A 27,300-nucleotide genomic window follows, 5' to 3' on the forward strand; every position below is an offset into this window, starting at 1 on the left:
AAACTTAAATTAGCAAAGATTTACATTGATGACCTATGATTGTCTGTGTGGAAAATCTCTCTCTGATAAGATGGTTTATGCTTCACCTGTAATTTGTTTTTTGAGAGTTAAGTGCCTTTTCTGTGATGATAAAAGCTGGTAAATTTCAGAGGCAGGATTGGAATCCATTTCCCCAGAACCCATAGTACAATTCTGTCTCTTAAGAAAAGAGTTGAAGGTAAAACAAAAAATTAATAGTTTAAAACTAAGCTTGAATTCAGCTGAATGTTGAATTTTAGAATTTAAATAGAGGTCAATCACTTTATTTCCCACTTCAGGAGATCGTTTCTGAGAATTCGAATATCTACATTCTATTTTTCACAGTAAGGATTACATTTGCATCTGAGACTATAGCATCTTCTCCTTATCATGCAATTAGTTATTCATCCTAATTCCTCCCTGCCCTGGTGAATCTCCTTGACCAACTCCAAAAGCTAGAAAGAAAAGAAAGGGATGAGTTAGCTCTCTAGTCATAAAGAACTCTACTTTTCATTTTAGTCCTATGGCTCCATTCTCATCTTTGCAGAAAGGTGGCTAAGATCATTGCAGAAAGATGTTCCTTTTTGGGGCAGTGAGGTAGCACAGTGGATAGAGCACTGGCCCTGGAGGTCAAATCCAGACTCAGACACTTAATAATTGCCTAAGCTGTGTGACCTCAGGCAAGTCACTTAACTCCATTGCTTCAAATAAAATAATAAAAAAAAGATGTTCCTTTTGAGAATTTTGAAAATAATTAGAACAAAAGGGACCGTGTATAATTAATAGAGTTGTAAAAAGGGTAGGGAGCCACTCAGGAAACAACATGAATGGTGGGTATTCTATCTCCATACACATGCAAAAAGCAATACTTTTCAATATTATTTCTATATGTCTTCTCATGGAATCCTGCCTTAGAAAGTCTGCTAGAGTTGTCCCTGTGAAGCCTATAGGTCCCTGGTTTACATATTTAGCCATGAAGAACAGGATCCAGGAAAAACATGATGTAGAGGCAATTTTGCAACTAGGATTCAATCCACTTTCCAGGTAAGATGTTATTTAAATATTTTCTTAAATATTATTTAAGAAAATATTTATGTAATATTTTTAATGTCAGAAAAGTCTGCCTTTTCTTGCACATAAGTATTTTATATTGTCTAGTTGCTTATGTTGAGGCTATTGGAAGATGCAGAGCTAAGCATAATATACAAAGATAGAATTTTCAGATCTTGCCTCAGGTGGATGGGTGACTTGATCAGGCTCTGGTCACGGGTAGCCAGGTACCTAGGTAACCAGATTCCTAGGAAACAGCACAGAGAGATTATTAATTTAGCTCCTCAAAGAGGTGTTGAATGTCCAAGTTTTATTGTTATAAGTAATTTGATTTTTTTTCTTTTGGTCAATTGAGGTAAAATTCATTGGAAATGGACAATAATAGAAGTAGTGTCAATTCAGCCACATTTTGTTTACATTATAATTTGTCTTCTGAAAGAGACAGGAAGAATTCCAGTTCCACAAAAAAATGTCAGATGCTGGGGAAAGTGCTATAGGGAAGGAGAATATCTTAGTGTAGGAAAATTCAGTCATCAGTTGCTGAATTCATCGAATCTACTGCTGTTAGTCCTTTAATTGTGAAGAGAGTGGTGTCTTGACTCACATATGAATTGGATTGAAATGAGGCAAAATTGCAGAGCTGCTCAGCCTCACTCTCTTCCAGAGTCATCAAAGTCAAGTGGCAAGACAAAAGTCACCATGATTGGCAAAGGCCTGGTATATAGTCGAAGACCTTTGGTATCTTCAATGTCTGATCAAATTCAAAGTGCTCAACAGTATCTATTACAGCCTCCTCTTGGCCATTGAGAAATTGTTCTCATCTACTTCTTCCACTTTGGGAAATTTTCACATACTTAGGCTAGACATTTCCCCTAACTCACCAATGGGTTTGAGAGCTATTGGTTACCTTCAATCTGCTTTAGCCCATCTGCCAAGATGCTTTTACCAGGGTATGACTGTTGTGCATGTATTACAAATTCTTAGGCAACTAGATGACACATTGGGTAGAATGCTGGCCATGAAGTCAGGAGGACCTAAGTGCAAATCTGTCCTCAGACACACTTGCTGTGTGACCTTGGTTAAGTCACCTAATTCTAATTGCCTTGCACCCAGGGCCATCTCCAGTTATCCTGGCTACTGCACCCAGATGGCCCTAGAGGAAAAAATGAGGCCAGTGACTTGGCAAAGCATCCCCTCTCTTAAATCCAATTCATATGCATGTCATGGCATCACCTCTTCAAGAACAAGGACTAACATCATCATATTCTTGGAGGCACAGATTTGGGCGAATCAAGTGGATTCCAAAGGTGGATGAGCAACTCTGAAAAGAGCTCAACTGGCCCTCACACCTCCCTATACCCCCATCAAGAAAAAAAGAATCTAATGATAGGATCATAACAATAGAGCTGAAAGAGAGTAGATAGGGAATATAACCCAACCAAAGACACAGTTCTAAAAGGTAAAATGAATAGCCCAAGCATGGAGTATGTGAGCCTGAATTCAAACTCTGGTCCTAGGGCTCCTGGTTCTCTTACCATCATTAAGGCTGCTACTTATCGGTCCGTCAGATGTATTACTCAGTTTTGATTAAAATTAAAGTGATTCTGGAAATTTGTAGAACAAAAGCTGTTGAAAGTCACAAAATCTCTACTATAGCCTATGAAAAGCTTTCCATTCTCAATGGTCACTGTCCTGACTGAGGAAAACTGAGGATGGTAAGGAGAATTTCAAAGAGAGAGGAGCAAATGCTCTTAGTAAAATAAAATCATGGTTTATTTATTTCTGGAATCTTTTAAGACTTAGGAGTCAGAAGATCTGACTTCAAATCACACCTCTGCCTACTACCTGTGTGATGTTGGGTAGATCATTAATCTCTCTCGGTCTCAGTTTCCTCATTTGTCCAAAGGGGATGGTGGACTTGATGGCCTCTGAGGTTCTTTCCACAAGGCAAAAAGAGACATATGTCACAAAAAGTATGGCTCCTATTTTATGTTCAAACAAAATTCCTGAATGGCAATGTGTCTGAATCACATGAAACATATTACCAGCTTTCTCCTGAAAATAGGGAACTGAAAGGTTTGCACAATTGGTGTCTTATGTTACAAAGGTGTATATTGTAGGAAGAATCACTAATTGTAATATAGTACTTTTAAGTTTGCACGTCTTGTATATATTATCAAGGGGTTAAGAAAGTTTATTGGAAATTTAAATCAATTATTGAGTCCTCTAAGTGAAACATGAATTTTGCCAGGTTCTTTTTTTGTCCAGCCCTTAAATCTTTTGTTGTTGTTCAGTCATGTTCAACACTGACTCTATTTCATTTATTTGTTTATTTTACAGATGAGAAAACTTAAGCAGAGTTAAGTGACTTATCCAGGGTTATCTAGCTATTAAGTGTTTGAGCCGAATTTGAACTGGGGCCTTCCTGATTCTGGATCTGGGGCTCTATCCTCTAAATTATCCTTTTTTTGAGCCTCATAACAACACTTTGATGTTGGCAGTTATAGGTTATCAGCTTTATTTTATTTTAAATTTTTATTTATTTAAGGCAATGGGGTTAAGTGACTTGACCAAGGTCACACAGCTAGGCAATTATTAAGTGTCTAAGTTCAGATTTGAACTCAGGTCCACCTGACTCCAGGGCCAGTGCTCTATCCACTAAGCCATCTAACTGCCCCCTATCAACTTCATTTTTAGAGATGAAATGTCCTGTATCATCACAGGCGAGATTCGAATTCAAATCTTTCTTCCTCAAAATCATGTATTTACTCTATTGTGACATGTTCCCTCTGTCTTTGACATATTAGCAACTTTCATTGGGGTTCAGGCCATCCTTAGACTTCAGAATTCACCAAGGGGAATTATAAGGAAATGCCTATGATTTGTTTGGATCAATTCCTTATCTTGCAATTTTCTGGTTATTAATTAATTCAACTAATTTTTAGTTGACTTCCTATAATTCTTTAAGTATGTCATCCAATCATCTATAAAAAGGGATAGTTTTGTTTCTCTTTTACCTGTGCTTATTTCCTCAATATTTTTTTTGGGGGGGTGTTTTTTTTTTTATTTGCAAGGCAAACGGGATTAAGTGGCTTGCCCAAGGCCACAGAGCTAGGTAATCATTAAGTGTCTGAGATCAGATTTGAACCCAGGTACTCCTGACTCCAGGGCTGGTGCTTTATCCACTACGCCACCTAGCTGCCCCTGATATTTTTAATCTTATTGCTATGGCTAGCATTCCTAGTACTATGTAAAATAGAAATGAAGACAATGGAATCCTTGTTTCCTTTTTTGATTTATTTTAAAGAATATTTTCAGAGTGGCAAGTAGAAGCATTTCGGGGTTAATTGACAATTAATTTAAAAAAATCATGGTGGAAGTTGCTTTAATTCTTATTGTACACCAATCACTGTTTTGCAATAGTGTAAGAAAAAGAAATTAGTGGGGCAGCTAGGTGGTGCAGTGGATAGAGCCCTGGAGTCAGCAGTACCTGAGTTCAAATCTGGCCTCAGACACTTAATGATTACCCAGTTGTGTGGCCTTGGGCAAGCCACTGAACCCCATTGCCTTGCAAAAAACCAAACAACAACAACAAAAACTAAAAGAAATGAGCAATTCTCCAAGGAGAAATTCTATCCAGGTAGACTCTATTCAGGATACAGAACAATAGTGCAAGATGAGAGAGGAGATGGGATCAAGAGATTCCTGTAAAAGTCTTAAAAGACTTGCCTTGAGGAATTGGCATAATTAATCCTTTAAAATAAAATAAAAAATATTCACCTCAAAAAATAGTTTCATGGAATTTGTGTATTTAGTAATAATTCAATTTAAGAAATTAAAAAATTAATACATATTGGGAAAGACTGTTTATTGTCATGATTAAGATGTTTTGGAAAGTGTCCTTAACTTGGAATTAGAAGGCCTGGGTTCAAACCATGCCTTGTCCATTTTATTAACTAGCCAGTTTTTTTTAGCCATTCAATGGGGGCAATGATAATTGTATTTCTTTCCTTGTACAACAGTTGGACTAAAGGAAATAATGTGTGTGAAAGTACCAGCAGTGTTATGTAAATACGTGTCATTATTATTGAAAAGAGTCTTCAAACAATTAGGCAACTAGTCAACAGTTATTTAGGGAGTCTGGCCTACACCTGTGGTCCATTAAATACTTAGGGGGGTCCTCCAGAAAGGATTAGGGTAGTGTCCCTTCCTCCTAGGAGCTTGGAACTAGTTAAGAAAAAGAGTTTGAATAATTTAATTGGACACACATGTAATACCATCTGGATGAAAAAACCAAGGCTAAAGATAGCAGCTTATACTACTATCTAAAGAGGAATTAAGGGGAAATTATATTAATTTAGAGGAAAATAAATATAGATTGGGTAGAAAAAGACTTGTAGGGAAAATAAAAAGGCAGCAAAATAGAAATACACACACACACACAAATACAAATACACAAACAGACACACATATTTCTTTTGTAAAAATTTACCCAGGTCAAAAAGAGAAAATCAATAGAAAAACAACTAACATCCATGAAAAGATGAAAAAGCTTATTCAATCAATAAAGATGAATGCCTGAAAAATGAAAGTGAATTAGTAATAATTTAAATATGGTAAAGCTAGAGTGTCACTCTGTTTTTTTCTTCATTAAGGGTAGTATTATTCAGGATCATACCACTTGAAATAATGCTGTTCCTTTTGAGGTCTAAAAGGGTTATTTCAGGTGGTCTTCACCACATTTTGCTCTAGGCCAAGGTGAAGAGAAAAAGGAAATAAAAGGCAAGTCTTTTCCATGCTGAAATAAAGTAACTGAAATTGTGACTTGGTTTAGATCAGGGTTGGAGTGGGGGTCCCCAGCTCCATTCCACCAGTGGGAATAATTAGAAGGCAACGAGCACTACAGAGAAGTGTTAATTACCAAAGTGAATAATTGCTAAAGGAATACTTGAAAATATTACCCTATTAATTAATCTATGTGCCTGGACATTTTGCATCTTTAGGTATCAAGGCAATTAGCTAATCTACTTTTTTTTTGTAATCATTAATTATTTCTAGCATTAAAGAAATTCCAGAGAGATGATATAGGTTTGCTTTCCCCAAAAGGGGCAAATGAATTGATGGTAATTTTTCAAGAAGGAGGGAAGCCTCTTTGTAACTGTACTGGCCAAAGACTTCACCAGGAAAATAAATAAAGAAAAGAGAACTTTATTTGGCCCTTTACAAGCGGTCAAATGATCTAAAAGGAATTTCTCTCCAATAGATATTAATATTATTCCTCTCCTTGGGGAATTTGTATATCTCTTTCTATTTCCATAAGTCTACATCCATACACAGAAATGTGTGTATATACATATATATGTATATATATATATATATATATGTATGTATGTATATATATACATACACACAGGAAATAATATATGGATAAAACTCTCCTTTCTTATGCACACATATGTGTTCATATTTACATCTATATCAGTGGAGGGGAGAGACAGCTAGATACAGAATGGAGAGAGAAAGAGAAAGGGAGGTGAAGAGGTCCAGAAGGAAGGAGAGAGACTCATCCTTTTAAATTACAAATAGAGCCTGGATTTGGATTTTTGACTTCAATGGCATAGAGAACTCTCAAAGAGGAGAAACTCTCAGTATCCTTACAGGTCTGCACTACTCAGTCACTTAAGAGTCTGTCTTGAGAAGTTAGGCAACTTGCCAAGAGTCATACAGCTATTCTTTAACAGAGGAAGTCTTGAATCCTGGTCTTTCTGGTTCTGAGGCCAGCTCTCTACTATACCATTCTGCTTCATTTGTGCAGTAGTGATATAATGGCTTTGTAACTAGTATGATCAGAGTTCAAGTCTGCTTTTGATATATATGGTCATGTGATTCTAGGTAAATGACTTAATTTTAATTTTGCAGTGATCTAGACAACTTTCTGAGTCTATGAAGTAAAAATTCACACAGATATGTTCCATTTTATGTTTGCTATATTATACAATGAAAGGATAGAAAGTTTAATATGTATGTGTGTATAATATGCATGTATAAACCTATACGTTTATAGGACTCTTTATGGAGCCTCGCTACCTTTTTTCCTCCTCCAAATATTTTCACATATCACCTGAGGTCAACTTCCAAACTACTTGCCAATGCTCTAGTCTTCCTTAGATTCTATAATTCAGGGATATGTTATAAGGCTATCTCATTCTTTGAGTTCAGGTTATATTCATGGATTTTCTTTACCTTTTCTTGACTAGTAGTGGCTCTAAATCTACCATTATGCTCTCTTCTGTCTCTAAAGATGTTCATCATAAAATGATAGGAAGTGGGTCTAGAGTTTAAAATCAGGGTCTACAAGAGAAAACTCACAAGAGCACTTTGTCATGAACTGTTGCTTTACCTGAAATCCGATATTTTTTGTTAATTAACTGTGTGTATATACAAAGTTGTGTATGTACTAATACATACTAGCTGTATCTTAGATTTTTAGAATTTATTTCACTTTAACCTATGAGATTTATCTGCCTAAATACAGTACAGCTATTGGTTTACTCTGAGGTAACCTAACTCATTTTCACCTTTGACTTTCAAACATTAAATTCAAATGTTGAAAAATAAATGTGGGAAGAAGGGGAAGGGAGAACCTATTATGTTTTTTCCCCTCCCCCTTAGTAGGGTTTTTAACTAAATCATAAACAGAGAAGGTCATTGAGTTCTTTAGGGCACATTAACTAAAACTTTTTCAGGGCAAATGGGTATTCACCCTATTCTCCAAGAGTTCTAGAAAAGGTAGTTTCGACCATCTTCCTTGGTAATTCATTACTTGCTCTTCCTTCAGCACCTTTCCCATCATTCTCAATTGGTGTTCAGGACCACTGTACAATACAAGGTCATATCATTTAAAAACATATCAATTCAGAGAATTGGGAAAGAGGCTTGGGGATGGAGAGCACATTTGGCAGGTGGATTTTGTCCTGCAGATGAATCGAATCGAAAGGAACAACAGATTTTGGATTCCATCCCTAATGGATTTTCCTCTAAAACTAAGGAAAACTGAACTAATCATCACTGAATATATTTTATCTTTGGTTGTTTACATACCTATTGTTTTCCCTACTATATATCACTTCATCAGCAACCAGCGGTTAAAATTCTTTTTCTTTCAACTATCCTGAATTTATTATGTCTATAGTCTGTACATATGTCTTTTTCTTTAAAATATAAGTTCCTTGATTGACAGGTAGTTAATAAATATTTGTTGTTTGGCTGAGTTACAATCTCCTAAAGTGTCTCTGTATTTCCGTAATTCCCAACACAATGCCAAGTTTTTAAATGCTTGATTTGAATTAAATATGTCTACATCTACCACTAAATGATTAGCTGTTGTACTCTCTTCAAGGAGGGAAAAGGGAGGAATTGCTACCTATGAAAAATGGTCATTTGCCGTCTTGACAACGTTGAGGGAAAAGTCACCTAAATTACTCCCAAACTATTGGGAGCTAATGTAAATAAAAGGAAATGTTTGGGAGGAGTGCCAGCTCAAAGGAAACTTCAAAGAGAATCTCTGGGAAAAATAATTTTGTTCTATGTTCTTTTCTTTGCCTTTTGTTATTTATTGCCATATCAATTATCAGCAGCTAATGCCTTTCCTCCCCAAAATAACTTCTATATTTTCCCCTTTAGAATGTATTTTTTTTTAAGAGCAAGGAAGGATTTCACTTTTGTCATTATCTTTCTTGCTTGGCAATACTCACTCAATAAATACTAATCAAGTAACTGAAAAATGTCTCCAAAATGGGGTTTAAGGGATCCAGTTCCTCCTAGTGTTTAAAACAGTGTTTAATTGCTTGTTGTTGCTACTTAATTTTTTGGTCTGGATCTGAGATTTCATCAAAGAGAGATCTCCTGATATGAGAAATATTTCTGAGCAAGGATTAATTTCCTCTCACCACCATTAGCTGTTTAAAAAGTTGCCTTGGGATACTGAAAGTTTGAGTTAAATCCACATATTCCTGACCGGCTCTAATTCACACAATTTTTCCTGTTGTTACATTTGAGATATTAAATATTTATAAGTACCGTCACACTTTGGGAACCACTATGAATTCAAATCTGGGCCATGCAGAACCAGAATGAAGGAAAAATAGATATTTAGAACCAAATATACTAGAAAGAAAACAGAAACCAGACCAACAGCCATTTTCCCTTCCTGTGTGATGATGATGATGTTTGTTTTTCAATATCAAACCAGGGAGGTGGTTTCACAAGCAAGTGAACTGGATTTGAGTGAGGGGGTGCTCTGCCAAGTCACCAGTCTCATTTTTTCCTCCGGTCATCTGAGTTCAGTGGCCAGATTATGGATCAGAATGACTGGAGATAGCTCTGGATGTGAGGCAACAAGTGTTCAATGACTTGCCCAGGATCACACAGTATCAAGTGTCTGAAGCCAAATTTGAACTCAGGTCCTCCTGACTCTAGGACTGATGCTCTATCCACTGTGCCATCTAACTGTATAATGGGAATGAGCAGCATTCATTAGGTTGTGTGCTGGGGATGGCACTGAAAGCCATTAAAGGCAGTAAATTCCTCAAGGAATTTTAAAATCATTCTTTCCTGTAGCAAGGATCCCCATCCCTAGAAAATTTCAGAATATTATACTACGGAAAGGAAAGGGTTTTTCCCCCCATAGGGGTTATCAGTGAACTATGTGACTGAAACCTAAGGCTATTCCTATTTCTCTTGTTATAAGAGTATCAGTGGGTTTTCTTTTCACCTTGCTCATCATTGCTACCTTTGCTATAGTAGTTCTGGTCACTTACAAATATTTCTCCATAGAAAACCCATTTTCCAGGTTAAACAAATTGTCCTGGAAAAGAAAATGATTGATTTCATTTGATTTTGCTTCTTCAAAATTTAAGGTTTGTAAATATATGAGTTTTTTTTTGCAAGGCAATGGGGTTAAGTGACTTGACCAAGGTCACACAACTAGTTAACTATTAAGTGTCTGAGGCTGCATTTGAACTCAGGTCCTCCTGACTCCAGGGCAGGTACTCTATCCACTGCACCACCTAGCTGACTTCTATATACATATATATATATATATAGATATAGATATAGATATATAGATATAGATATGTTTCAAAGAACCACAGACTCTGAATGGGAGGTGTCCCCAAAGGCTTTCCAGTCTAACTACATTTGTAAATTCACCTGTAGAGAGAAGCCTAGTTGGAACAAAGGGGGCAGAGGCTTTACCTTGGGAGTCATCAAAGTGCTTTATTGTATAAAGCCTTGCTCATATCTGGAGTGGAGTTTTAGCACTAGGAGATACAATGTGCGCATCTTTACCCTGTCCAAATAAACAGTTTATTGACAGCAATGAAGGACAAAGACTGTTATAGACAAATAAAAAAGCATTTTTGTAAACTTCTAAAAAGCATAAACATGTTGGCCACAATAAGAAAAGCTATTCAAATGATATCTGGGTACCACATCTTAACTTTGGGATTTCTCTCTTTTCAGTCTCCTACCATGGGAAACCATGGCACGTTAAAAAAATGAAATGGGTTATGATGCCAGATTAAGAATCTAATCACAGTATCCATTCATTTAAATACATAAAATACAAGATTTGTACAATTATATTACAGTGGTAACTTCCTTCATTGAGGGTAATAAAACTATGTAAAAATCAGTATAGGGGGACAGTGATGGGGATGGCTCTGCCTTTAGCTTCTGGAGATGCTATGATTTCGGCCCTTTCAGTGTTTCTCTGAAATAAACCCTACACACACCATGCCCAGATGCAGTCTGAACAGCACTGATGTCAATGTTACTGGAAGAGGCATCCTGCCAGGATGGGATTTGTTTTCGTTCTAAGTAATCGGTGGAGGGTGTGATTTTTTTTCTTCCCCTGAAAATGCAGGCAAAAAAAATCATCTCATGATTTAAACAAAGAGTTTTAAAGGCACAGCTTCAACACAGTGTATGAGTTAATAACATATTCTAAGCAAACCTAATTCTTTTTGGCTTCACGCCTTTCAGAAGATGCGGGGAAAGCTGGTAGCAACATGATCAATGTTGAAATTTTTTTTTAACATGATTAAATGCAATCAGCACAGTTTCAGGCAATGGATTTGTACAAACAGATTTGGAATAAACATTTGAAAAAATCATTCAGTTGTTAAAAGAACATTTGGAGAGGAAACAAAAACAGAATGGCCTTTTAAAATTTATTGTAAAAGACTTCTCTACTGTGGACTTGGAAGAAGTATCCATTCTGATACATCACTGCATGATACACCTCAAGAAATGCAAACATTGTTTCATCTAGGCTGCAAAATAACTTTACATGTAAACTTCAAAAAATCACATACTGTACATAAAATTTTAGATTCAAAAGTATCCCTGTTTTCCTAATAATGTAAACAGTAAAATTGAAGGTTTCCATGAAAGGGATAATTTATAACAAAATACCACTGCTTAAACAGTGGTCAAAAACAGAAGCGTTTTAAAATTTCAGATTTGTTTTCTTTCTGGAGCAGGAGAATTGAGATTTCTATCACTTGGCTCATCTCCTCAAATTGGAAGATACTATTGCCCAAAACTATGCAGTTTTTTTCCCCCAAAAGCTATTTTTTCCATGTAGCATTAATTCCTATGTTGCAAGAAGAGTGTAACAATGGAGAAGCTCCAGGCAATAAAAGAGAATAAGCTTTTTTTTTTCTTGACATAATTTACTGAGGTGAAAATGTAACTGACAGAGCAACTACGGCATCAGCCTCCCATTATAAGAGAGAAAGTAACTCCTTGACGCTGGAAGTTTTGACATGATGTATTTGAGGCGAAACAGTGCAAAGGCAAAGATGGTGGATGCTAGCCACCCAACTCATCTGCTGCCAAGGGGTTAATGTTACAGTTATTAAGGAGTGCCAGCGTGCGGAGTAGAAGTGTAACATTCGCGGTATGGTGGTTGGTTTTTTAAATCATCATCATTATTATTATTATCATTATTATTATGAATACTGTCTTATGTCTTTCAACTCAAAAAATAAACTGATCCACAGTTTACAGTTTGATGCCAACATGGCAGGTATGACATGCATCTGATTCTCCCCTCCCCCCACTGTTCATTCATTCATTCACTCCACCACGGCTAGCTGTATCAGAGAGTTGCTTTCGCAAACTTCTCTGAGTAGAGCTAATCTATTTTAATTAATTAATTATATTTTAATTTTTTTTTAATGCACACACACAAAAAAGTCAGAAGTAGCTAGAGCTATGCTGGGAAATATCAGGTAGCTGTTAGAGCAAGTCGCCCCCTAGTCCATCATCTTGGCCTGAGGAGGTAAATGTGAGGAGGCTTGCTTTTATGCAAGAAGAGCATGTCACTGAGTTCCATTTCTATTTTTTTTCCTTAATTGAAGCCAGCTCTGCTGTGTTCCCACATCTCATGTCTGTCCATCCCCTGGGCAATATGGGAGGTTACGTCAAAATGTGGCCGATAAAGTCCAAGAAGCGCTTTGAATACTGTTCAGGATTCACGGTCGAGATCTCTGCACCAGCCTGGGCCAATTTAAAAGGGAAAAAAAATAAAGATGGGGAAATGGATATTGCTGTGATTCTTTCAATTTCTAAACTAAACACAAAAAAATTAACCCACGCTACTCGGTGCCTACTGCAAATAAAGTCATACCTCAGTGTAAATTCAATAATTGTCAAATCTATTCAGTCCTCCACTTTACTGTTTCATTTATTAATATATTAGCAGAAGGGTTCAAATAATCAAAGACTTTCTGATGATGATGATGAAAAACGAGGAATAACAATGTGATTTTTGGTAACTTGTGGAAAAATAAATCAGCCAGATTTTGGATTAAATCTATGTGTAGTGTATTGAGGAGAATGGACACAGCCAAACATCTGGCAGAATAACACTTCAGCCAGATGATTGCATAAGGACTGTCTTAATTGTCCATGGCCCTCTTAGCATACGAGTGGCTTAAGTGGCTGAGTCCTCTACAATAGGGACAGACAATAGGAGTAGCAGTGGATTCAGAGACCAGCTGGCCTAATGAAGCCAGTCAGAACACATTCTGGGGGTGGGGGGAAGCTCCAGATCAGTTTTTCTCTTTTGAGCTTTTCTTCCTCAAATTTCTCATCCCATTTTGCCCTTCTTTCATCTCTTGCCTCTTCAAATCTGTTCATTCTCTCTCTCTCTCTCTCTCTTTCTCTCTCTCTCTTGATCCCATCAGAACCAGAGGGGCTGGCTTTCCTCAGCAGGCCATGGGGGAATGAGCATAGGGGATGCATTCACCATTGCTCTTCTCAAATTGAGCTGAGAGCCAGGGGAGCCCAGCTTTACTGTCGTTAGATTAGTGGGGGGGGGTATCTCTATTTTTAGGTCCATAGTGCTGCTAATCAGTTGTCAAGCACTTTACTTCTGACGAGCTCATTAATTTCCTGAGCATAAAGAGTAAGTCCGGGATTTTAGTGAGTCACTAAATGTTATTTTTAGGTATCTATATTGACTGAGTAATCTTATTTCTCATGTCTGTCTTACTATGTTATGCTTTACATCAGAAGTTCAAGGATTAAAACAAAGGGTAGATGTCTCCAACAGAGCCAAAAACCAATGGGGCCATTAAATTCAATGGCTTGCAAAAGGCAAGGCCTCTTAGTTTTTATATAGAGGCAGTGTGGAAAGGGCACTGGGTTGCAAATCAAAGGCTTTCCAAACCTAGCTCTGACGATTACTACCTGTATGACTTGGGGAAAGTCACTCAACTTCTTGGTCTCGGTTTCTCCCACTGTCTCATGAAGCGTCTAGATGAGAAGACTTCCAGTTTTAGCTATATGCTTTTGTGATGTAGGTTTGAATTCTCTTTCTGCTACATATTATCTCTTTGATAAGGGATAAGTACTAGTCTCTTGAGGTCTCAGTTTCCCAGTATATCTAGTGAAGGGGTTGGACTTGATGACTTGCAGGGCTCCTTCTAGCTCTAAATTTATTATCCTACTATGGAGCTGAACTCATGCTTGATCGGGTAGAAAAAAAATGGAACATGTGTCATAAGAACGATATTAGAAACTGTAAGTGATGAATGAGGTTTAGAATGCATTTGCTATTAAAAATTTACAAGGAGAGTCCTGTATGCTCATGTGGAATTCCAAATGCATTTCTCTAGGGTGGGAGATTTCCTGGTCAGCTCCTTCCATACATAATGGGTACACAATAAATATTTGCTGAATGAATGAATGAATGAATGAATGGAAGGATTTCATTGGTGAAACAAATGCTGAGTTAGAATGATTCTGTTTCTGAGATGCCAGCCTATTCTCTCAAGGAAGGAAATGAGAGCTTTAGCATTTGATGGTTGATTAATCTGGCTGGCTTCTCATTGGGAATGTACCTCCTTTTTAATCCCAGGGTTCATAACTTTGTGTGTATCATGGATTGCTTTGGCAATGTGGTGAAACCTATGGTTCCTTTCCCAGAATGATGTTTTTAAATGAATAAATATATTGGATTGCAAAGGAAACAAATCAATCAAAATATGGGTATCCAAATTAAAAAATTCTCAACAAATCAAGTTTACAGATTCCAGGTAAGGAACCCCTCTGTTCTTTGTAGGTATTGTTGCACTCAAGTTCATCTGTATAGGTTGGGCATGTAGCTTTTTGGCTCACCCACAGTGCCAAAAAAGGGGTCCTTTAATGTAAGCATCATTTAATACCTGTCAAATTAGGAAAAGGAATTTCATCATACAGTAAACTGTTGGCTTAGCACTTTAAAAGATTACTAACAAAAATGAAATTCCTTGAAAGGTAAGAAAAAAATACTACTTACTCGTGTTGGCACAGTTTTGGGTAGGGAATAACAAAATTAAAAATGTAATAGAACCTTAATTCTGAAATTTAATATTAGAATTCTTAACACATCCTCAGCACTTTTCATTTTCAAAGTTAATGAATTCACATAATGCCCCAGCGATGCATGTACCTATTAACAGCCCCAGGTTGCAGTGTGAACAGTTTAAGGAAGGAAGTTTAAATAACTTGCCAAAAGGGGATATTAGACCTGGGATTAGAAGCCGGTACTTGTAGGTTCACAATATGGTGCTCAGAATGTGAGGCCTTACTAACAATCAATATCACTATATTATTTTATATCTCCCTCAAAGGAAGGCCATCCAGAGAAGACCACCTTTCATCAAGGTAGAACAACTCTAAGAACTCAGAAGGGATGGAAAAGAATAAAAGAGACTTACGCCATGTTTAACAGTTTTTGCGGCATGGGCAGCTTTCTTTTTTGCATCATAATGAGTAAGAATGTCAATAATGGCCATAAAATAGACCTCTTTCCTAGGTGCATCTGAAAAAGAATGACAATGAAATGGCATCAAATACATTAGCTTTAAGCAATATCCCTTCCATAGTACAGATAGCAGGCAATTAAAAATAGATCTTCTTATAGAGAGTGGAAGTTTTTTCAGGGGGGAAAATAGCAGGAAAAAAATGACTGGTTGAAAGGGACATAGAGAACCATGCATCTAAAGCATCTTAATAGAAAAGGAACATTGGAAGGGGTCAGAAAACTGGGGTTTTAGCTTCAAAAAAAAAGCTTAAACTATTACTGTAATATGTATATACAATCTTAATGTCTAATAACACATGTGTATACATATAATTGTATTCAGACACACACATATGCATACATACATTTATAGTTTAATAAGAAATCTAAATTCATGTCCAATACTGTGGGTAAATAAATTACATCAATGATAAAAATTTACATTCTCTCAAGTAAGTTTTGAATAATTATGCTGTTTTGGAATTTGCAAACCATCAAGGGATTCATTCTGCTTTATCAACAATCTCACAGAAATAACATTATAGAAGAGTAGACAAGGGAACCAGCCTTAGTTGATGCTTCTTTTCAATTCATAGTCTCAAATGAAATTGTTTCACTAATGAACAAAAGGAGGAATATTTGGCCACACATAATTTTCTGTTACTAAAGCAACTTGACAAACAAAATCAAAACACAGCCAACTTCCTTTGATATGTCCATTAAGATGTGGTTTTTATAACAATCTGAGGCAAAAGAAGAAACTACTTTTGCTAGGCTTTGTAAAAAAACTTCTGACTTTGTTTCATGTAATTTAAGTGAGGCTAAAATGATAATTTTTCAAAAAATAAATGAATCAGATTAGATCATGTTTTTGTATTTTATATGAAAGACTCCTAAGAGATGACATTCAGGCATCATTTTAATGACCAATAATATGTTATGAAAATGAATCACATTGGATGTAAAGGAATATAGTGCAATCTGCATCGTGGGAGGGAAAAATCTACAGTTAATAAGAGCATAGATCCATTTGTGTATATAAAGTTAGAAATATTACCTCTGAGGTAGTAAATAGAATCATTTTAGTAACTGCTGGCAAAAAATTATCAAGCTTTTTAGATTGGGAAGCAGAGAAGAATATAGTCAGTTAGAATTTGCCAAGATGGAATTCACCAGTATGTTGGATTCATTACCATTATCTTAAAGAAAAGTCATTCGGAGTCTATAAAAAAATTCTCTAAAATATAGATATTTGCTACAACAGAGGCTTTCAACCCTTTCAATATTCATATGAAGGAAAGAGAATCTGCTTTGAAGTTATGGATAGCAGTCTTGGGGTTTTCCAAGGAGACGTTTTAATAAAAGTTCTCATCAGAACTGACTATATCTTTAGTGTCTCTGGGATAAGATAAGGTGGGAAGTAGGAAAGTTTAAGGTCATCATGAAGCATCCTTGGATTGGCAGTATAAATCAGTTCACTAAGCAAGAGGTGGTCTCATTCTATTCCCAGACATCATGATATCCAAAAAAATTCAAACTGTTAAATTTGAAAAACCTGGGATTATAGATATTTTAATATCCCTTGTCCTGAAACCAACTTGTTCAGACTTCTGAAGAACATTAAAGTATGAAATTCATATTTATTTAGACAATTTCAAGATTTAAAAAAAATTACCTTGCAAGACTCACAACATTTCATATGCAAAAAAAAAACGTTTGAGGAACTTACTTTCATGGCATTTTATCCCATAGACATCAATGTTTGGATCAAATTCTCCAGGAGCCAAGGGCGGTGAGCTGTTGAGTGTATTTCCTGGACTGTCTGGAGGAGTTCCAATTGGGTGGGTCCCATCACTTTCCCCTTCCTCTTCACCATCGTTTTCCTCACACTCTACCTCTTCCTGTTCTGCTCTCTCAACATCATGGATTCCAACCAGCAAGCTGTAGTCCATGAGCTTGAGCTGAGCAAGAAACTAGAAGAAGTGAAAGGCAATGTCACTCCATTGTGAGTCACCCAAGTGTGAACATAAAAGGCTTTTAAAACCTTAAAAAATCAAGATTAAAAACAAAACAAAACAAAACAAAACCCAAAAGCTGAGGGAAAACACTTTAAAGGGGTTTAGGATAGGTGAGAATATAGTGGTTCCTGAGTGTTTTCTAGAAGGTGGTGAGCAGCCTCTGAGCATGCTTTGATTTATGAGAGCCCTTAGTTTCAGAGGCTGTCTCACTGGCCAAGAATGTTGCCTCACACTTCCGGCTGGCTCAGGCTTGGTGTTTTTTCCCTCCAAAATGCAAACCTGGGCACTGCAATATATACATATGCTACATCTAGGCTGGATTATAACAATGCACAGGTCAGGCTTCCACAGAAGAAACATTAAGAGATGGGTTTGTTGTTTATTTTTCCCCTTATGAGATTCTGTTTCTCCGTCTTCACAAAGAATTACTAATGGCCATTGAACTTAGACCTCCCAAGTAGCTTGGGTCAGGACTACAATATGGTTTCGACCATTTACACTTGAAACTACTTTTAATCTCGGTAACAAACCCCAGTGAGGACAGATCCTTATGCAATTGGTTAAGGTCTCCCTCTCTACCTCCCTCCAGCCCCTGCAAATAAGTAAAAGCCCAAATGTCCCAAATTATAGGGCAAACATGTGGTTTTAAGCAGTTATTCTTCTGTTTCCCCCTTCAGATTTGAAAGTGGTTTGCTTTGTCAGAGGACTTCAGCTCTATTATATCCCCTCCTTCCCTTCCTAGTCTGCTCCCTGTTCAGTAATCTGACAAGGCCTAAGTGTGGTGAATGAAGGTAAATGGAAGTTACTTTTGGGAAAGAGATCTGAATCTGGTCATGTAACTCCTTGCAATATAATTAATCTGGATTTGCTGGAATTACATGACTTGTTCTGGTAGACTTGTTCTTAGATACAGGTTTATAATTCTAATGAATAGCACAGAACAAAGAAGGTACAGCTGCCTACCTGCTGGTTTAAGTGATCACCTAGGCTACATCACTCAAGCCTCTGCTCTATCATCTGATGGCTAGCTCCTTACAGGTTCCAACTCAGGTTCTGACCATGGCCTTATAAGGAACTTGACCCAGACCTTGAAGAAATGACCGTGCACCCCATTATGCTGATACACAATAGCTGACTGTCCTCAGGTGTCTACTGGTAGAAGTTGACTTTCTTAGTAAAGGTATAGGCCCCAGTTTGGAACTCTAGGAGAAAGCTATGAGGAGAGAAGTGAATAACTTTCTATTTCTTGGATATACATATATATATATATACATACATATATACATAATATTAATATATATACACTATGTATGCATGTATCTAATCTATCTGTATCTCTATCTATCTATCTATCTATCTATCTATCTATCTATCTATCTATCTATCTATCAATTTCCTTAATGATGAAGGAGCTCAGCCTTGGATCTCAAAGCAAGATTCACCTTATACTCTAAAGATAAAAAAGAAAACCACCTAATATTAGTTAACATTTATTCAGTGCTCACTGGTAAAGGGCTTCCATGTGTTATCACATTTGAACTGTATAACAACCCTGTGAGATAGGTGCTATTTACTATTACTGGGCAGTGGTTAGAGCACTGGCCTTGGAGTCAGGAGGATGGAAGTTGGCATCTGGCCTCAGATAACTCTTCCTAGCTGTGTGACTTTAGGCAGGTCACTTAACCCTGACTGCCTCACATCCAGGGCCATCTCCAGTCATCCTGATTCATATCTGACCACTGGACCCAGATGGCTCTGGAGGAAAAAGTGAGGCTGGTGACTTGGTATAGCATCTTCTCACTCAAATCTAATTCATGTATTTGTCATGGCATCACTTCCCTGATATTATGGTCTTCTTCAAGAATGAAGAACAAAATATTATTTATTATTATCATTTTACAGCAAGGGAAATTGAGGTTGAGAGAAGTTAAGGCAGGATTTGCCCTCATTTTCCTGACTTCAAGGTGCTCTATCTACTCCTCCTTACCTAAGAAGGTTAAGAGGGGAAATTCAAGGCCATACCTATTCTCAGCTTCTCTCCTCACTCTTAGAAGAGAGAATTGATCCCACAAGTTGTTCCTTAAAAAAAGCTTCATTTTAATAAATGAACAGTGCCCTATTTCTCTCTTCTCTTTACTCTTATTTTAGCTTCTATTGAATACTTTTGCTCCTCAACCATGAAATCCCACATTATTATTCTAAATGCTTTTGGGAGAGAAATAGAGCACATAGATTTTATAAAAGTGATTAATTGAAACCACAGGAAAGTCTATTTTTTAACAGATAAAAGCATTTGTACATTATCAAGAATGGAGAGCATTTAATTTGATGAGACAGCTAAAGCATATCCAGCAAAGACCCACACAAATTTAATTTGTCAGTTTTCTTTTTCCTGAGAAGAGATGAAGTTGGCTTCTCTGCCCTCCATTTTTTCCAGGCTATCAATTTGGTCAGCTGATGGTACAGTATAGTCCTGAACCTATAATTAAAACTTGGCTTCAGGCACTCCCTGTGTGAGATGCCTCTAAATAAATCAGTTAACCCAGATTGCCTCAGTTTCCTCATTTATAGAATGAACTGGAGAAGTAAATGGCAAACCAGTACCTCTGCCATGAAAACCCCCAACTAGAATCATGAAGAGTTGGACATGACTGAAAATGACTGAATAACAAGATTAGCAGAATTACAAGAAGTAATATATTCAATTCTAGATCTATGTTCTGATAAAGTTTTATCAGTTGATTTTTTTATTCAAGAAATCATATATTTAAAGTTAAGAGGGATCTGAAAGATTACTCAGTATAATCGCAATTTACAGATGAAGAATCTGAGGGTAAGTGATTTGTGTAAGGTCACACTGATAACAAGTAGCAGAGCTGGGATTTGAACCCAGTTTATCTGATACTCTTGGGAAGGGAAAAGAGTAGTTCTTATATAGGACCTGCTCTGTATCAGGCCATGAGAAAACTCAGTGGATAGAGCACTGGGCCTGGAGATAGGAAGACTTGAGTTCAAATCCAGCCTAAGACACTTATGCACTGTGTACTCTGGGCAAGTCACTTCACTTTGTTTGCCTTAATTCAATGGAGAAGGAAATAGCAAATCACTCCAGTGTCTTTGCCAAAGAAACTCTACCCTCAGTATTTCACCACTATGGTCCTCCACAGGGGTGGGGAACCTCTAGCCCCAGGGCCATATTGGTCTAGCATTACCAAGGTAACAGCAGGCAGGACTGTAAATTCAGTGAATCTAATAGCTTTTTTAGGAGTAAATTTATTAAATGTTTGACCAAATGTAGCCCAAGAATGATGTTCTAATATCCAAATGGCTCTGGGCATTAAAGAGGTTTCCCCACCCCTGGTCTAAAGGGTCAGGAAGAGTCAGACACAGATGAACAACAATTCATTTGGTCCTCACACCTACTCTGGGAAGTAGATACTATTAGATATTCATTTTACAGTTGAGGAAACTGAGGCAAATAGAAGTTAAGTAACTTGCTCAAGTTATTGGATCATATTTGAATTCATTTCTTCCTGCCTTTCTAACTCCAGGACTAGTATTCTATTTTGCCACATACCCACCAAGAAATTTTGAATCTCTCTCTGTGGGATCAATTTAGGAATATTATTTGTATTGTACCTGTGGAATCACAAAAACCTGTTATTTAATAGTTGTGTTACCTTGGGAACGTCATTCTTTCTATGTGCCTTAGACCAGAGATGTCCAATATCTCTGAACACTCGAGGGGCAGTAGGACCAGGTTAAAAAGTAATTAGGACATATTTAACAAAATAAATAAAAACACAACAGAACATAGATAATGTTAACATGTGGCATTTTAAAGTCAATATGAGTTCCTAAGGTTTCTTCTGTATGACGAAAGTGGCTCCCATTTCTATTTGGGGTTTGACACTACTGCCTTAAGACAGTATAGTATTAATTATTGCCTCTATTGATGAAATCACAAGTCCTGCATGTACTTTCTGCACATATTTCTGTTGACTGCCTTGCAGACCCAGCTGGATGCAAAATCTAGGGCTGAATCTAAACAAAGCTAAAACATCCCCTTAAAAAGTAGAAAATTAATTATCATCATAATCCTTATCACCGCCATTTATATAGTGCTTGAAGGTTAACAAAGTGCTTCACATACATTATCTCACTCAATGATTACAACAACCCATGTGAAGCAGATCATGCAAGTACTGTAATTAACTACATTGATGGAAGCATAACGTCCATAATGAAGGGGAGGTGATAGTGGCTTTATACTTGCCATGTTCCAACCACATCTGAAGTCTTGCCCATTCTGGGCAGGCCATTTTAGAAAGCCATAATCTTGAGCAGGCCTGGTGGAAAGCCGGATGGAGAGGGGACCTGAGATGGTTATATATGAACTGATTCAATGAACTAGTGATGAAAAGATTGACACCTTTAGGGATTTGAAGGGCTATCATGTGGAAAAGTGATTACGCATGTTTCACTTATGGGGATTACACTTGTTTTGCCAGAGGGCAGAATGAAGTGTAAATGAGCACAAGATACAGCTAATAACTATTTATTGAAGCTTCAGAGACTAAGATTTCAGATCAATATATAACTTTTTTTTTTTTATCAGCTAAAGCTGTCAAAAAACCAGAATGGATGAACTTGGCAGGTAGGAGTTCTCCAAGACTAGAGATTTTCAATTGGTGGTTAGGAGGACACCTGATTGGGGATGAAGAGGTAGATCCTTTGGTGAGAAAATAGGGTCAGAGAGGTTTGTTCAAAATCACATTGCTCATTAGCAGCAGATAAGGGACCTGACCCCAGGAATTCCATGTCTAAACACGGCATTTTTAATGTGGGGACTGTGAACTTAAGATTTTAAGGAATGTTTTCATAATTTTTGATAAGAAAAGTTATTTTGGTTTTCCTTGGTAATCCTGTGTACTGTGCTTTATACATTTAAAAACATTATTCTGAGAAAGGGGTCCTCAGGTTTTAGCAGAATAGCCAGGGGTCCAAGACCCCCACAAAGGTTAAAAACTTTTGGTTTACTGTAAAAGCAGAATGATAGAGAACACTGAGTTTGAAGACCGAGTCCAAATTCTGGCCTCACTATTTTCTTGCTTGTAGAATACTGACCAAATTATGAGACACCCCCCCCGCCCCAGGACCTCAGTAAACCTGTTAAATGAGAGATGGACAAACTGGTTTCTAGCTCTGAATCAAGGATCCTCTTTCATCTTGTTTTAAACCATTAATGCTAAATAGTGTCAATTATTCAGAAACATAGGACTCAACACTGCTTTTAAAGTTGCCTTTAAGGGGGGCACTTTAGCATTCACTATGTAAATAAGATAATAACTGCTTGCATTCTTCCAATCTCAGTTCCCTCATCTATAAAATGAAGATAATATTAGCACCTGCCTTGCAATATTGTTGTGAGGATTAACCGAGATAATATATGTGATAAATACTAGTTACTATTGTTACTGTTACTCATTCCTAGCCCCACCTGCCTCGAGTCTCCTTCAGGATAATATGCCTGGGATTGGGTTCATACCAAAAAGAGGGTCTTTGTGGTGCTAAGTTTGGAACCCCTAACCAGGAACATTTACCAATACATGGCAGTAGGAATAGGAAAAAAAAATCTGTATCTTTACTAAAAGTCTGTGATATGCCTAGAAGTTACGTTTCCAGTTTTCAAGCCTGTGTTACACCACTTCTGGACAGTCTCTTCTGGCAAGAAAATATTGGCCTAATTAATAAAAGTATAGTTACCTCCTAGGCATACCCACTAAACCACTAGAGGAATGAAAAACACTTTTGGTAGAGTAGAAAAAGCAATGGGTTTGGTGTAAGGCCTGAATTCAAATTATGCCACAATCATACCTTTTATAACTTTGGGCAAGCCATTAATCTCTCCCTTGGCCTCAGTTTCCTTGTTTGTAAAATGAAGGGGTTATAAACTGGATGACATTATCATTATTAGTCATTTGAGATCCCTTCCAGCTATCCACCTGGGATCTGTGACCCATTTCTGATACTTGCTAAATAGATGAAAAAATTCCAGTATTTTCTTGTTCAGGATGACCCTGGATAAATTCAGTGTTTTTAAGGAAATATCTATGAGTCTATAAAAAAATGAACTAGGTAGTGATACACTGAGAAATTAAATGACTTGTTCAGGGCCACACAGCTAATAAGTGTCTGGAGGAGGAAGTAATTCCAGGGCTCAACCCTAAGGGAAACTCTATATTTTCAATAAACATCTGCATTTAAAATGTTAAACTGAAGGTATAGGAAGAAGCATATAGCCAAGGGGGTTGGCTGGATAGCTCTTTTCCTGTCAACTTAAAAAAAAATCTTTTCTGGATCTCATTAAAATGAATATGCTGTTGGTAAATTGAAGATTTCTGTTAAAACTTTGGTATTCCCAAACCACAGAACAACGAAAATGAGTTTGGGAGGGGACAAGGAAGAATGATTGGACAAAGGCAGCTTGTAAGAGCCACTGGGAAGCCAGGGTTGCCAGTGACAGTCTGTTTCTAGCTAGGAGTGTATACATTTCTAACTGTTTTTCAGTTGAACCCTTGAAATAATAGGCTCAACTTTATGTACTCTTTTTTGTTCACTCGGTTTTTAAAGACACTAGAGCTCAGAGAATTTGGGATCGTTGTTTTCTTTGAGGATTTCCTACTTTTATTTTCTCCTTCTCCATATTCTGAACAATTATTTGTCAAGTCTTTCCTTTTCATTCTCCTGCCTGGTCCCTATTTATCCTCTATTTCAGGATTATTTAATCTTTTGGTATGTTGTGAACCACTTTGACACAATCTGGTGATGGCTACTATTCCTCAGAATAATGTTCTCAAATGCAAAAAGAAAATATATAGGATTACAAAGGAAAACAATGTTATTGAAATGAACAATTTCAACTATTAAAATATGAAAATGTGAAAAAAAAGTTTATGGATCTTGGGTTAAAATCTCTCACATAAATTCATTTAGGCCCATATCCCTTATAAGGTTTAATGCTAAAGATCCCAGTTACACCTAGTAGGGCTTATTTGAAGAGACTGCAGCCAAGGTCATGAACAGAGAAGTACAAGGCACAAAAGGAATTAAAAGATTACCCTTTTAGAATTGTCTTAATTTGAAAGTTTATTTTCTGATTTTATAATATGTTGTTTTATATTGCCTTTCTGGAAGCAAGGAATCTAGGGTCTAGAATGAAAGTAGCAATTAACCTGATTGAGATTGCTAAAACTTAAAATAATCATCCTTTAGAAAATTTATCTGAAAAAAATAGAGATTTGACTGTGACCTCCAGCTCCTAGCCCCTCCAGTACCCGAGCCTTTCCTATACACATCATCTAATTCAGTTTGTACTGTGTATTTTCTCCTTTCGTTCTTCAGAATTTTTTTTTAATGTCTTGGTTTTCTTCATTTGCTTTTTAAAGGCTGCATATTTATATCTTTAGCAGAGATCCATGTACATAGTGACCATTTAATACATGCCTAATACATGCTAGTAGAATTTATTTATTCTCAAAATGGAATAAAATTTACTATTTAGAGAAGTTCAAATATTATTACTTTTTACATTATTATTATTATTTCTTTTCCTATAGTGGGGATACTTAACCTTTTCTGTGTCATGAATCCCTTTGGAAACAATCTGGTACAGTCTATGAATCCCTTTTCAAAATAAATGCTTTTCACAGTACCAAATAAAGGATTACAAAGGAAACAATTTTTAGTGAAATACAATAAATGTATATATGTGTCTATCCATACATGTAAATGTACACACACACACACACATATATATATAAATATGTAACCATTCATGGCCCTTAGATTAAAAATCACTCCTTCTTACAGAAACCTTGGAAATGGTTAATTACTTAGGCCCAATAATCAAGAATGCCAGAGGAGGAATAAAAACAGCTGATTTTGTCTCAGGGGGCTTGAAATGACTTCTTAGGGGAAAGGATGTTTTAAAAAAATAGGTCAAAGCATTTCTGGACATTTATTTATACGGCTGTCTCTCAAACAGTATCATGCTTAAGTATTAATTACTGCTACGGACTTTACCTATAGGGAAAAAAGAAGAGTTTTTCTTCCTATTTGTAACCATAAACCATAAACCACTAATTTGAAATGACCACTTAGAAATATGAGCATTAGGAAGAGACAACAACAATAATAATAACAAGAGAAAAGATTAAATTCTGACCTCTTACCAGAATCGAATACCAGACTCTCTCCCCATAATTGTCTGCATACAAATTGAATGTTTCTTTCTTACAAATGTCAAAACCCAGTAGATGTTTTTGTCACTTAGTATGTTTTTGATGGAAGAACTTTTAATGATCTGGCCTTAATTTTTAACAAAGCTATAGAAATCCTAATTTGTATTAAGATATCCTACTCTACCAATCAAATAGAGACTCCTGAAAGTATCAAAAGATACTCATGAAATTAAACTACAAATTTAATTTGCCGGAGGGGATGAATAGCATTAAAGAAGCACTAGTCTTGTCAGAAACCCTGGGTTTAATTCCTTATTCTGATATTTGCTAACTCTGTGACCTCAAGAAAACCCTTTTTTTCTCTGAGTTTCAGTTTCCTTAAACTGTAAAATGGGGAGGCTGTAAACTCATTCACCTTAAGGGATTTTGTGACGATCACAAGAGATGATGGATGTAAAGTACTTTGGCCAAAAACTCATATGAGAGATCTCAAAGTAGACAACATATGAGTAATAGGTTATTTGTTTAGAGTTTTAAGGTTTTCAAAACACTTTTCACGATCTCATTTGATCCTTACAACAATCTTTGAAAGGTTAATAACCATATTTTAAAGATGAGGAAACTAGCTGGCAAGAGAGGTTACATTCAGGTTCAACAAGCTAAGCTAGTAAATATTGGAAGTGGTATTCAAATCAGATCTTTTTGGCTCTAAGCCCATTTATCCTTTTGTCTTGCTGTCTCTCTAAGGGAAAGTTAGTCATTATTATCACAACGGAACACAAATATTTGAAAATGTCATATAATCAAATAGACCATTGATAATAAGCCACTGAAAACCTGAAGACTGATTTTCCTTGTAGATAGGATGAGAAGACATGTAGCATTGAATTTTTTAAGTAAACACTTTTTTGCCCTTTGCCAGTAATTGACATCAAAAGTCTGCACCAGCAAGATGACCCAGTGGAGAGAGAGCACTCCCAAGTTCAAATTTTAGCCCAATCCCTTACTGTGTGACTCTGAACTAGTGGTCAGCTAATCTTGCCTCTGTTTCCCCCTCTGTAAAATGGAGGTATTAATGGTAACTATAATAATAAGCAGGGTTGTTCTGAGCTGATATTTGTAAAGCACTTATAAGCCATGCTAGATATTATTATTAGACATAATTTGAGCATTGTAACAATTCAAACTATTTCAAGGATTTAACAAAAATAGAACAAACCTCTATCAGTCATTCAATTCTTAAGAAATGGCCAGCTCTATATGGATATGTTATGAGGTGCTGGGATGACGGGAAATAATTGGAAGAAAATAAATAACTGTTTGCCTCAGTTTTCTTATCTACAGAATGACCTGGAGAAGGAGAGGGTAAACATAAATGGGGTCATGAAGAGTCAGACTGAGCAACAATAGCAAATAACAGACATTGCCCTTGGATTTATGGAGTTTATAGTCTAATATAACGGAGTCTTATGCCTTTCCAAATAAATCACTTGACTTTTTCTTTAGGGCTTAACAAAATCTGGCTTTATTTGTGTGTGTGTGTGTGTGTGTGTGTGTGTGTGTGTTTGCTTGAAGAAGATGCATACATGCATGTGTATATAAAATCATAGAATAC

At 36.6% G+C, this 27,300-nt stretch overlaps 1 protein-coding gene across 7 annotated transcripts in view; it reads right to left on the reverse strand.

The window, feature by feature from the left end:
* The window catches only part of PIP4K2A (phosphatidylinositol-5-phosphate 4-kinase type 2 alpha), a 326,382-nt gene that overhangs the window by 127,628 nt on the left and 171,454 nt on the right, over positions 1–27,300 (reverse strand). Inside the window, exons 8-10 of one of the 7 annotated variants that reach the window (XM_074192983.1) lie at positions 17,154–17,397; positions 15,339–15,442; positions 10,412–12,633 (exon numbers count right to left, since the gene is read on the reverse strand). The exons of the other annotated variants lie outside the window; for them this stretch is intronic. Of the exons in view, the coding sequence (XP_074049084.1) occupies positions 12,553–12,633; positions 15,339–15,442; positions 17,154–17,397 (429 nt within the window). The 3' untranslated portion in view covers positions 10,412–12,552. Of the gene's footprint in view, positions 1–10,411; positions 12,634–15,338; positions 15,443–17,153; positions 17,398–27,300 lie in introns of those variants that run through there. 7 annotated transcript variants of the gene reach the window in all.

This window comes from Macrotis lagotis, chromosome 7 (assembly GCF_037893015.1).
Source record: "Macrotis lagotis isolate mMagLag1 chromosome 7, bilby.v1.9.chrom.fasta, whole genome shotgun sequence".
In the NCBI taxonomy this organism is placed as follows: Eukaryota; Metazoa; Chordata; class Mammalia; order Peramelemorphia; family Peramelidae; genus Macrotis; species Macrotis lagotis.